Raw genomic sequence first — 13,917 nt, 5'->3', positions numbered from 1 at the left:
AGCTACAAGTTGATCAGTGATGCCACCACAATAACAGTGGATAACAACCAGACATGTGAAGAAGGATCATTCAAGGCCAAGCTCCAAGGCCTAAGCAACAGCTTGTCACTTTTGTAAAAAGTACTGACTATAACTAAGAACTGCCTGGACATAAAATGTTTTCTTAATGCTACATACCATTTGGAAAGGACACAGCAGTTACTGCTTTCCACATGCAATTTTTCATTTTGCTGCTAGGAACTCCAGAACCATATCTGATGCTCATTTACAGGAACTTATTAACCTTCATGGTTAGCATATTTGCTTCCTAGTCTTGTGTTTATAGGTAATAAAGGAATAACTATATTTTTCAAGTACTGTTGTGGTTTTGGCCTCAAAAAAAAAAGTCTGACTATATAGGCATGCAACTCATGAAGTAAAATAGCAGAGTCAAAAGTAATTCTGAAGTTTAGTTATGTTTTTAAATTCTTTACTTCAAGGTTGAGAGAAATTCAGTAAATACAGATGCAGATTTCTGATTTTTACTCCATTTTATAAAATGAGTAAGACAGACATACCTTATTAAGTTTTCCAAGTGCCGATATCAAATCCGCCCATTCACTGGAGTATTCAAAATTCTTTAGTGCTTTATCAATTGCAGCTACATAGTTTCTGTATTTGGAGTCACTCAATAACTCCAGCTCTTCTGTGTTCATCCTCCCACAGCGTCCCACTAGAGGCAAATTCCAAAGTCATGTAAAATCATCACCTACAAAAAAAGTCTGCAGGAGGAACCAAAGTTACAAAGTAAAGTATTAAAATGGGTTCAGAATCAATGGCTAACTTTTAAATGTTTCTTGAGTTAGGAGTGATCAAAACTTCAGTCAGCTAGTACGCAGGTTCATGGAAGTATTCAAAGACAGCTTCAAAGATAACTACTCATGTGCTGCTTTCTAGGAACTGGAAAAATGGCTGTGAGGACTTAGGGATTTATAAAGGAGGAAATATTCCTGTATTTATTTCATTTTAGAAATCATGTTATTTCTTTGTCATATTTGCTGATATAACATTCTGGTACATACTCCTCTACTTTGTTTTGATCCTAAAATGCAATGACTGGTTATATTAGAAACATCAAGGACATTAAAACAATAACAACAACAACAATAGGAAAAAGAAAAAGAAATGAATGACTTGGAGATCATCTAATTTTATTAAGCAATAATGGGCATATAGTACGAAAGAACATAAGCTGTTTGGAATTAATAAAACTTTTAATAAAACTGACGAGTATATGAGATAGTTTAAAATATGTCCACAAATTCTTTGATATTACTTTCAAAAAGCACTGCCTAATTCTCCAGCCCTGTGAGCTGGATTCTGGGACTCAATTCTAACGAAAATAGTAAGGCAGAAGTGACAATTTGTAATGGCCAAGACTAGGTCATAAAAGCACTTCAGCTTCCTCCCTTCTCTCTCTCTTAGATCACTAGATCTGGGGAAAGCCAGCTGCCACATCACGAGGACACTTCAACGAACCTTATGGAGAGGTTTCTGTGGTAAGGAACCGAGGCTTTCTGCCAACAGCCATGTGAATGAGCCACCTTAGAAGCAGATCCTTCATCTCTAAGAAAGCCTTGATTTGACTGCAGTACCAACTGACATCTTGACTGATTTCATGAGATCCTGAGCCAGAACTACATAGCTAAGTCTCTCAAATTCATGACCTAGAGAAATTTTGTTGTTTTAGGCCACTGAGTTGGGGGGCAATTTGTTACACAGCAATAGAATAGATAACTAATGTGCAGTAGTAACAAGGAATCGAGGCTCAACTTAAAAATCAATGTGGGGACTTCACTGGTGGCACAGCGGTTAAGAATCCGCCTGCCAATGCAGGAGACACGGGTTTGATCCCTGGTCTGGGAAGATCCCACATGCCGCAGAGCAACTAAGCCTGTGTGCCACAACTACTGAGCCTGCGCTCTAGAGCCTGCAAGCCACAACTACTGAGCCCGTGTGCCACAACTACTGAAGCCTGTGTGCCTAGGGCCCGTGTTCCACAACAAGAGAAACCACCGCAATGAGAAGCCCGCACACCACAATGAAGAGTAGCCCCCAACGCCTCAACTAGAGAAAGCCCGTGTGCAGCGATGAAGACCCAACACAGCCATAAATAAATAAATAAATAAATAAATAAATAAATAAATAAAGTAAGTAAGTAAGTAAGTAAGTAAGTAAGTAAGTAAGTAAGTGGCCTCTCCACCTTTTTGGTGTCCTATCTGACTTTTAACTTTGCACCCTTCCCTAGAGCTGGGTTTGTGGATCTGCAGAAGGATCTAAGAACTAGCCAATACAATTAAATGAGGTTAAAAAGTCTTTCAACAAATGGCTTTGGGATAACTGGATATTCATGTAGAAGAATGAAGTGGACTCCTTCCTCACACCTATACAAAAATCAACTCAAAATGAATCACAGATCGAAATGTAACAGCTAGAACTATAAAACTCTTAGAAGAAAGTACAGGAATAAATCCTCAAGGCCCAGAGCTAGGTCTTCTTAGGATTTCTCAAAAATAACACTAAAAGCAGCATAAGCAATATAAACACAAGCAAGGAGAAAATAAACCGGACTTCATCAAAATTAAAAACCTTTCTCTGCTTCAAAAGATACCATCAACAAAGTGAAAAGACAACTGACAGAATGGAAGAAAATATATCTCCCATATTTCTGATAAGGGACCTGAACCAGATATATAAAGAACTCTTACAAGTCAATAATAAAAGGACAAATAACTTTGAAATGGGCAAAGAATATGAATAGACATTTCCCCGAAGAAGATACACAAATGTCCAAAAAGTCCATGAAGTGATACTCAACATCATTAAGTATCAGGGAAATGCAAATCAGAACCACAAGATACTTCATACACACTAGGATGGCTATAATAAAAAAGACAATAATAAGTATTGGCAAAGATATGGAGAAACTGGAACATTTGTACAGTGCTGGTGGGAATGTAAATTGGTGCAGCTGCTTTGGAAAACAGTCAGGCAGTTCTCAAAATGTTAAACATAGAATTACCATACAACCCAGCAATTCTACTCCTGGGTATGGTACACATATTCAAGAGAAATGAAAACATGTCCACACAAAAACTTGTACACGAATGTTCAAAGAAGCATTATTCATAATGGCCAAGAAGGGGAAACAACTCAAATGTCTATCAACTGATGTGTGGATAAATAAAAAACAATGAAATATTATTCAAGGATAAAAAGGAATGAAGTACTGTTATATACTATGATATGGATGAACCTTGAAAACATTCTGCTAAGTGAAAGAAAGCATGTATTTTATAATTCCATTTATATAAAATGTCCAGAATAGACAAGTCTTCAGGGATGGAAAGTAATTAGCTTTTGGTTAGGGTAGAGAGGGGAGTGAATTGGGGAGAAACAGAAAGCAACTCCTAATGAGAACAGGGTTTCTTTTGGAAATGACAAAAATGTTAAAATTAATTATAAGACCCACACACCTACGGTCAATTAATCTTCAACAAAGGAGGCAAAAATACACAATGCGGAAAAAGTCTCTTCAGCAAGTGGTGTTGGGAAAGTTGGACAGCCACATGTAAACCAATGAAGTTAGAACACACCCTCTCAACATGCACAAAAATAAATTCAAAATGGCTTAAAGATTTAAACATAAGACATGACACCATAAAACTCCTAGAAGAGATCATAGGCAAAACATTCTCTGACATAAATCGTACCAATGTTTCCTTAAGTCAGTCTCCAAGGCAACAGAAATAAAAACAAGAATAAACAAATAGGACCTAATTAAACTTACAAGCTTTTGCAGAGCACAGAAAACCATAAAAAAACCCGAAAAGACAACCTACAGAATGGGAGAAAATATTTGCAAATGATGTGACTGACAGGGCTTAACTTCCAAAACATAACAAACAGCTCACAGAACTTGACAACAAAGAAACAAACAACCCAATCAAAAAAAGGTACAGAAGACCTAAATAGACATTTCTCCAAAGAAGGAATACAAATGGCCAATAGGCACAAGAAAAGATGCTCAACATCACTAGATATCAGAGAAATGCAAATCAAAACTTCAATGAGATATCACTTCACACCAGTCAGAATGGCCATCATTAAAAACTCCACAAGTAACAAATGCTGAAGAGGATGTGGAGAAAAGGGAACACTCTTGCACTGTTGGTGGAAATGTAAGTTGGTGCAGCCACTGTGGAAAACAGTATGGAGGTTCCTCTGAAAACTAAAAACAGAATTACCATATGATCCAGCAATCACACTCTTGGGCATGTATCCAGACAAAATTCTAATCCAAAGAGTTCATATGTTCAGAGCAGCACTATTCACAATAGCCAAGACATGGAAACAACCTAAATGTCCATCGACAGGAGGAATGGATAAAGAAGATGTGGTAATATATACAATGGAATTCTACTCAGCCATAAAAAAGAACAAAATAATGCCATTTGCAGCAACATGGATGCAACTAGAGATTATCACACTAAGTGAAGTCAGAAAGAGAAAGGCAAATACCATATAATATCACTTATATGTGGAATCTAAAAGATGAGACAAATAAACCTATCTATGAAACAGAAACAGACTCACAGACATAGAGAACAGACTTGTGGTTGCCAAGGGGGAGGGGATTGGGGGAGAGTTGGAGTGGGAGGCTGGGGTTAGCAGATGTAAGCTATTATATATGGAATGGATAAACAACAAGCTCCTACTGTACAGCACAGAGAAATATATTCAGTAGCCTATGATAAACCATAATTGAAAAGAATATAAATAATGTATACATATATATAACTGAATCACTTTGCTGTACAGAAGAAATTAACACAACATTGTAAATCAACTATACTTCAATAAAAAATTGTTTATAAGGATGGTTACACAGCTCTGTGAATGTACTGAAAACCACTAAATTATACACCTTAAATAGGTGACTTGTATAGTATGTGAATTATATCTCAGTAAAGGTATAGAGCTATATATATGTGTATATATGTAAGATATATATCTATATATGTAAGATATACACACATATAGATATATGTATACATATAAAAATGGGCTTTAGGGATTTGTGCATTACCTCAAATTACATGCAAAATTTACATCTTACATTTTATTGGGGAATAGCCTACTTTTATAATATTGTCAAAAATAGTTTTTAAAGTAATCCTCAAAAAGGCTAAGAATCACTACCCTAGAGAATGTACTCTATATTAATAAAAACCTGTTTGCCTGAAAAAAGCTAAAATTCTCTTAATTTATTAAATCAAAATTTCCCTGGTTAAGGTTATGCCAAAAAGAAGCAATACACACTTCCCAATTCTCTATCTCAACTCTTTAATCCATAAAAACAAAACCAGACAAATCCTAAATCCCGTCTTTGGAGAGAATATCACCTTAAATACACAGTCACTTGACATATGAAATTATTCACTTCACTACACCATGTGCCAAGCAGTATGTTTGGATGCTGACTAGAGAGAATATACCTGATTTATTGATGCTTTTCCCATTGGGAGCGGTGGGAGTGGAGAATAAAGTAAAGTAAATCCTTCAAGACAGTTAATCCGCTTTTCTCTGTAAAACTGTGATTTTTTTTTTTTTTTTGCGGTACGAGGGCCTCTCACTGCTGTGGCCTCTCCCATTGCGGAGCACAGGCTCCGGACGCACAGGCTCAGCGGCCATGGCTCACGGACCCAGCCGCTCCGCGACATGTGGGATCTTCCCGGACCAGGGCACGAACCCGTGTCCCCTGCATCGGCAGGCGGACTCTCAACCATTGCACCACCAGGGAAGCCCAAAACTGTGATATTTGACCCTTGGGGCTTAATATAAAGTTTATGAGGAAAAAAACCCACTTTATAGTTATATCTTCATGGTCTGGACTCTCAAAGCAGCAAACTAAACATAAAGCACTATTTTGAAGAACTACTCTGTGAAATCCAAGATGACTGTGAAATTTAAATAAGTGAATCAAAAATTATCTCAACTACCTTCCATTTCAAAATTGATTTTGTTTTATAGAAGAGTTGGATATGTAATTCTCCTTCTAGGGTAGAAGTCTTTGAGAGCGGGAACTATGTTTTATATATATTCGTATGCTGCACAGCACATAACTTACAATAGTGAATGAAGCTCAAGCTGGATTCATACAAAGTGGTTTAAGTGTAATGGTTAAGACTGGGAATAAATTAAAAATTCTGCAAGCTGTTTTATCATTAATCTATGGTTTCTAAAAATTTTTTAAACTAGATTTAACCACAACTATAAACAAACACACTGCAATATGTGCTTCAGATACAAAAGACTGACATACGAAAACATTTAAAGCTATAAAATTTGGTAACTAATAAATATTAATACGTAGTGAAATATGGAATGAAGGTTAGAATGAACACAAACTAAAACATTTATAAAACATTTATAATTTTTCTTCTGAAAAACCAGAGAAGAAAGAACTGCAAAACCAATTAAACTTGGGGGAAAAAACCAACTTGATTGGATTTTCTGAAGGTGTATAAAAACAGTATAAAATAACTATAAATTCTAATTGATAAACCTAAGAATGTACTAGTGGTAGACACAGTAAAGCACATGTATAAATTTTACTGACAGGGACATTTTTTTCCTTAGCAGTATTTCCAGTATAAGAGATAACATCTATTTTGAAAATATACAATATTTGTGCATGGGGAAGATTAATCTGAAAATCAATTTACTAGTAATTTCTAACAATGAAAATATGAGTTATCTGTAATTGGGGTATTAATATAATTGTGAAGCTAAGTTACCTCAGTTGACATTTTCAGACATACTTTTTTTATTTGGTATTTATATATATTAAAAAAAAAATCCCAACCAATAATGACCAGCTAAGTTTCTGGGGTTTATAACTCTTGTACATGCTTACAGCTAAAAAAGTTGAGTCAGGTAAGAAATTTGGATTTTCTTATTTAGCTAAAAAATTCTAAATTCTTAAATATGATTAAAAAGAGTACATATAGCATGGGACACATATAATATTAGGTAGAACATCAAAAGCAAAATCTTATGCTTCCTGCAGGAACTACTCAGTATTAACCAATTCTAAAGATATACCTGGGGACTGTCCAAGTGTTCTACCACATCCCAAGGATGTACATGAATAAATTATTTAAAGCATCATGCAATGCAGGGGAAAAACCTATTTGTTGATTATGAAAGAAAAAGCACCTAAAAAATGCTATAATGATGCTTTTTCCAAAATTTTTTGACGAAACGAAAAATTATCAACCAGTAATTGTTACCATCTAACAAAGGAATGTGGCAATTATTGACAAATCTATTTCATTTTGACCAAAAGTTCTGAATTTCAGTGTTGACACTTTCACTAAATAATCTTTAGCAAATCATTTATTTAACCAATTTATGAAGCTAGTTACTCCAGAAAATTAGTAACTTCCCTGGAGGGCTAACAATACAGATAGAAGAAAACACCTACCAGGTCTCTCACAAATAGGTTAAGATCACCCACTAGAACGCTGATGCTCTGTACTTCCCCCTATCTGACCCAGTCTCAAACCTTCAAATGGTATATATGCTAGGAAACTCCAAACACGGGATCAACAGATCTTCAGCTTCTCTCTGCAGGTCCTGCCACCTGCTGGTCTTAAGTATATTCTAAGGATAAGACCTTCAAAGCAGCAGAGGTAGGCAGCATCTTAGCTAACCTTATACTGTGCTTAACTAAATGCCAGACACTGTTCAAATGCTTTGCATATTTCAATTCATTTAATCCTATTCGATCTTTTGAGGTATAGGTACTTACCATTATTACTGTCAACATTAACAGATAAAGAAACTGAGGCATAGAAATATACGTGACACAGTTAAATGGCAGAGCCAGGGATTTACACTTAAGCAATCTGGCTTTAGAGTTCTAACTGAACCACTGCTCTTCACTCTCATGGAGACTTTTTTCCTTCTTATACCCAATCCTACCTCAGGGCCAGGGAGTGAAGTGTCTTTCTTACTCCCTCTATAACACTTACCTGGAAATTCCAATTCTGGTTGAGCTCAGTTATGCCTGAACCCAAGCACCTGAACATCGCCGGAGAAAAATTATACAACTAGGCTGACCAACTGCCCTTTAAATTGAGAAACACAAACCTCAAACACTCAACACTGTTCTAATCCACCACGTTTCCTTTATAACCTTACCTGCCTGACACAACTATGTCATACCTTCCCTTCTCAAAGCTCTAATACCACCTTTTCTCCATCACGGCTAAAGACCAAGCTTCACATTATATAAGAAAACAGAAGAAAAAGGAAAGCGCTTACATTCCCTCCAACGAATCTACAAACCTATCTCCACCTATATTCATATTCTCCACTTTCCCTCCTGCTCTGAGGAACAAAGGACCCTCCTCCTTTTGCCCTGTTCTGGATTCCATCTCCTCTTGCCTTCTCAAGACTTTTCCCCAAGTGCTTTATTGGCTTTCTCTCCTCCCTCAGTACCAGTTTCTCCTTCTCTACAGGATCATGCTACATATAAGCCCTGGAATCTCTCATGGTGAAAAACTAAAATTAACAGCCTCCCCTTCACCCCCATAGGCTCTCTGGCTGCCAACCCATTTCTCTGTTCTCTATTATTACAAACCTTTTTGAAAGATTTCTCTGTACTCACTATTCCACACCCTTATCTCCTATTCACTCTTCAGCCCACTCAAAAATGCCTCACGATGCTGTCCCTCCAAGAAAACCACCCATGTAAAGGTCACCAGGAAAGTGACCAAAGGTCACTTCTCTAGCCCATCATCTTAACTTCTCAGCAGCATTCAGTACTTTGCTCTTGGCTCTCAAGGTATGTTCTGACTTCTCTAATCAGTCTTTTTCAGTTTATGTAGGCTTCTTTTCTCTATTCGAATTTTATTTTATTATTTTTTAAATGCTAAAGTACTTCAAGGCTCAATCAGGAGCTCTCCTCTCTTCTCTGCCTTAAGTTATCTCCTCTAGTTCTACAGTTTCAAATAGCATTTAACTGATATAGCCTAAATATATTACCACCTCTTCTATTATTTCCTCTTCTATTCTTCTAACTGGTTGGCGTCAACTCTAGCACGCCACTGAATCCTGCTTCTATTCTTGAGCGCTATCGTCCACAGAGAAGCCAGAGATCTTTTAAAATCACATTGTATCATTATAAGAACATCCAAACTGAAATACAGCAACATGTTTTGCATTGCAGGGCATCTTGCATTTGCTATTCTCCACACGCGGAAATTCTTAGGTCAACTCTTTGTGAGGCAAATTCCTTCCCATCTCCAAGTAATATCAAACCCTCAGAGAAGCCTTTCTCAAGTAGCCCACACTCGGCCCACAGGCTTAACATCTACTCTAGAATATCACATGATTACCCTCCTAGCACTTATTACAGTCTGAAATTATCCTATTTATTTGCTTGTTTCCTATCTACCCTCTCTCACTGGAATGCAAATGTAATGAGATCAGGAGCCCTACTAGACTTGTTCATTCCTGTATCAGCAGTCCCATAAAAGTGACTAACACATAGTAGGCCCTCAAATGCTTTGAATAAATGAATTAGTCAATGTGAACACAGTTCACAAACCATTTTGCTTTGTTTCTCTGAGAAAAGCTTTGTAGAAAACAGAATTAGTTCTATTTTTCTAACCAGTGTAGCCAACATGCACTCTCTTCAAACAGACTGTATTCATAATTGCTATTAAGTGCTTTAAAAAATTAAAAGATTTTCCTAAGAGCACCTATAAAAATTGTGCTGTATCCAATTATATTTAATATTTATATTTATAATTTACCAAATTATAAATTAGTTCAGTTTAAGCTTCAGTATTAGGCATAATTTCTTAATGTGGAAAATGTCATTCTAGCCCTTGTGAAAGGAAATCTGTTAAGTATGATACTCCCAGAGGTCTAATCTTTTAAAATTAATTAGGTGACAATCTCATGTTGAAGAAAATTCTGACAAAGAGTTTTACTATATTTAGCTATATTTTCACTTTTGCTTTCAGTAAAAACTATAAAAATTAAAACCTAAGATATGAAAAATCAAGAATCCCAGCATTCCATCAGAGTGAAAAACAACAAACTTGATTTAACTTTGCTTTTTCTTCCCATAGACATATACAAAATTATACATCTGTTAAAAATAGTCTTTGAATTCTATAAAAGTGGTAACTTAAGGTTCCTTGTAGCTTTAAATTCTGTGATTTTTGTGACACATAAGCAATATGAAGAAAAGTAATTTAGAAAATAGAAAAGCGTGGGCACATATTACAACTTAAAATGATCCATTACTGGGTAGCTGGGATTCTACCGTAAGCATCAAGTAGTAAATAGCTATAATAGTGAACACTAAACATATGCCCTGAGTTAAAGATAACCATCCTGCCCCCAAAGCACACCTGGCAAATAAACACTGCCCATACATTATTCAAGATGATGATATTTACAGCAACTGACTTAGGAATTAATTACTCCGTGGCAGGCACTACACTAAGCTCTTTGACACGAATTATCTCATGTAATCTTCACAACAAATCCATGAGGCAGGTATGCTCATGGGTCCACGTACATAGGAATGCTTTAGTGTTTGAGGTTCCACAGAGAGTAAAGGGAGGAACCTGGCAGAACTCTGGCAGGCTGACTCCTGCATCTGGTCCTTAATCACTTATCTTTCTGAACTACTTTTAAATTACAGCTCTTAATTCTTCTGACTGGCATATCCTACCTCTCCTCTGTTTTTCATTTTTGAAAACCTGTTCAGGCTATCTAGCCTTTCTGCCTTTCTTGACTCTTTACCTCCCCAGTTTTTAGACACTGTATTTTCTTTTCCTGTTGCACTTATTTCTTAAAAAAAAAAAAAAACAACAAAAAAACCCTGTAATAATGTAAGTACATAATACCTCTGTTGTTCCTTCCAGACCTTGAGTTAAGCACAGGGACAAAGCTCAACTCTGAATACCCCTACCTAGCTCATTGCTTGATATTGCAAGTGTTTAGGTTAAAGTGTAAGGCTAAATGACTATAAATTCTGATGTAAAAGGTTTTGTTTTGGTTGTTACATGTAAAACAGTGATTCTAATTCAATAAATGACTAGAGTGGAAGAGGAACCATACATAGTATTGCTATATATAATATATATAGTATGTACAAGAACTATATATAGTATGTACAATCTACTTGCCTGAGAAAACAATTCTAAACAAGTAAAAATACGCTCTCAAGTGGAATTAAATCCTAGAGAGGTGCTACAGGTTTGGGTTGTGTCTCCAAAAACAATTACAGGTGTGGCTTCCCCAAATTAATGATGCCCAGGGCTGATGAATCCTGTAGGATCTAGTTTATAAATCCTATTATTAAACACCCAAGGGATGCTTTACAAGACCCAGTAAAGACAGGTTTTATTTTGTTTCTCTTTTGGGAAAGGGAGATATAATTCATGAGGGCTGCTAAGTACGAGGGGACAAAATAATAGTTCAGAAAATAAGTGTTTCAAAGAAGTTTCCCACATTTTCCTGAAACCTATGGGCATCACTGATAATTCAATTACATATTCTAGTTTAGTCATACTTGTATTAAACATATCTATAGAAAGAAATGGTTGTGTTGATAATTGAAAACTGAGAATCTAAAACAACTGAATTTTGCCTTTAGGACTTATCATATGCCTTTTTTAAACATACCTTTTTAAAGTTTGGCATTTGCTAATATTAAAATCTGCTTGATTTCCCTATCGATGGGGATGGGAGGGGGGATGAAACAGAAATGTTTTAGGTGGCAAGGGTAAGTCAGCCTGAGAGTAAATATCAGAATAATACACTTAAAGAAAATCTAAATTATCTAGATTGACCATGTTCTGGTTTGTTTTCAATTAGGAAGAAGCAAGAAAACAGTGTTTGTTTTTTATACATAAGAACAATAATGATAAAACTGAGTAGCTAGTCAGAGTGATTAAAAAGAAAGATGTGAAACAAGATAAAGGACAAATCTAACTTTCAGCTAACCTATCAAGTACTTTTCCAAGTTTATTTAAAACATCACTTTTCAGAAAGTATCTTTCTCAAAATAAATATGTTCATTTGTAGCTATTTTCTTCATTTAATAATGAAGAATAATGATTTTGCTTAAACTTTGAAAGAAGTATTTTCTTAACTAAAATAAACTACTAGAAATAAAGTAAAAGAAGCAAAAATAATCTTTACAGTACAATTAAACCCACCATATTAAGTTAATCAATTGTTTCAAATAAAATTTCATTTTTTAAAAATTAGTACTTTAACAATGGTCTCAGCATTAAAAAATTAATGAATATACTATTAATTTTACTATTCAACTTTAAAATAAAGACTGGTTGCTATACAAATTAACATAAAAATACTATACTGTATATACTAAACAAATTTTTCTGTAATGTATTTAAGTTCGAGTATCTGTAAACAAATTTTATTCCCTGTGAAAAAAGATATAATTTTTTTCCCAACTGAAAAAACGCCTACACAATAAGGTTTATTTTCCTTTGTGAATTTTATTGAAACTGCTCCAAAAGTATAATCATGAGGAGTAAAACATACACACATACATGTTCACTAAGATGCAGATTCAATCAATGCCTATGCATATAAAGGATAGGAGCAAAGCATTACACAAGCAGGGAGGCATCAACACTTTAGCTGAGTAATTTTACATACAGGGATTTACAAAAAAGCATTCACACTGTACACAAACCATGCGTGTGTTTGTGCACATAGGTTTGCTCAAAGCTATGAAACAATGGTGCTACATAGTAAGTAGCCTTGCAAGTGTTAAAACCCTTGATGCGTAAAGGAAAGAGACTAGAATTAATCTGAAGGACATCAGGAAAACTTCACAGAGAAAAATGAGGTACTACCTACAGCAGACCTGCCTTGCTTCTTCTACATCTCTTCCAATGTTCATTCCCTCTCACGTTTTATGGTTAAGGTAAAAATAGAACAAAAGTATTAATAACACATATATGAAAGAACAAAACCTTGCTGAGGCATTATTACTTTGCAAGAGAATTAACTCTGCATACTTTGGTAAATTCTGAAGCACCTAATAGAAGCAGAACCAAAATAAGGTATTGCTTGATCTTTATTCAGAGGCCCTTTACGAAAACTAGGTACCCTCCAAAGCACTGATAAAACCATCAACTGTTATCATTATTATTAGACTCTCCTTACTTTCTGTTTCAGTCACTCTACTCTGTTAAATTCCTTTAGGATATCACTCCAATACAAGAAACCTGTCAAGCACTGCTATTATTATTCTCTGAACGTCGTCGTCTTTTTTTTTGTTTTTACTTCACTACTGAAGTAAAACAGCACCATCATCTTCCCAATCACACAGCATGAGCTGTGGCTTTATTCCCTATTCTCATATTCAAATCTATCAACAAATTCAGCTTTTATTTTTCTTCAGCTGAAGTTGACTGTGGTAGACAGTATCATTCAGAATGGCCTTTTAACCATGGCTCCTGAATAGTTTCCACCTGGACTAGTACGATAGCCATCTATCTTTCACTACCTTCAGCTTTCTAAGAGCCAATTAATTTTACACAGCAAAAAAAGAGTTTGAGCATATAACTCCCTGCTGGAAGCTCAGAAAAATAAGTTCATACACCATGAAAAGCACTTCAGCCCAGTGCTTACTTAGCATGTAGGAAGTACTCTCATCACTGCTACAGCTGTGACATTCACTCACTTAGAAAGTATAGACATGCAAGCTTTTAATCATGATTGAAGTCTTTTCATAAACTAGACCCTAGATTTCAATCTTAATACATATTTCTGTTCTAGCTAAGCAAAACCTAGTGACAAAGATTCTTT

General features: G+C 35.5%; 1 protein-coding gene across 5 annotated transcripts in view; it reads right to left on the bottom strand.

The window, feature by feature from the left end:
• The window catches only part of DOP1A (DOP1 leucine zipper like protein A), a 114,408-nt gene that overhangs the window by 88,406 nt on the left and 12,085 nt on the right, over nt 1-13,917 (bottom strand). For all 5 annotated transcript variants that reach the window (XM_029223668.1, XM_029223667.1, XM_029223670.1 and 2 more), the window contains exon 2: nt 558-761. In XM_029223668.1, the coding sequence (XP_029079501.1) occupies nt 558-695 (138 nt within the window). In that variant the 5' untranslated portion in view covers nt 696-761. The remainder of the gene's footprint in view (nt 1-557; nt 762-13,917) is intronic.

This window comes from Monodon monoceros, unplaced genomic scaffold (assembly GCF_005190385.1).
Source record: "Monodon monoceros isolate NGI ecotype Baffin Bay Population unplaced genomic scaffold, NGI_Narwhal_1 Super_Scaffold_15, whole genome shotgun sequence".
Taxonomy (NCBI): Eukaryota; Metazoa; Chordata; class Mammalia; order Artiodactyla; family Monodontidae; genus Monodon; species Monodon monoceros.
This window is presented reverse-complemented; position numbering and strand designations above follow the sequence as displayed.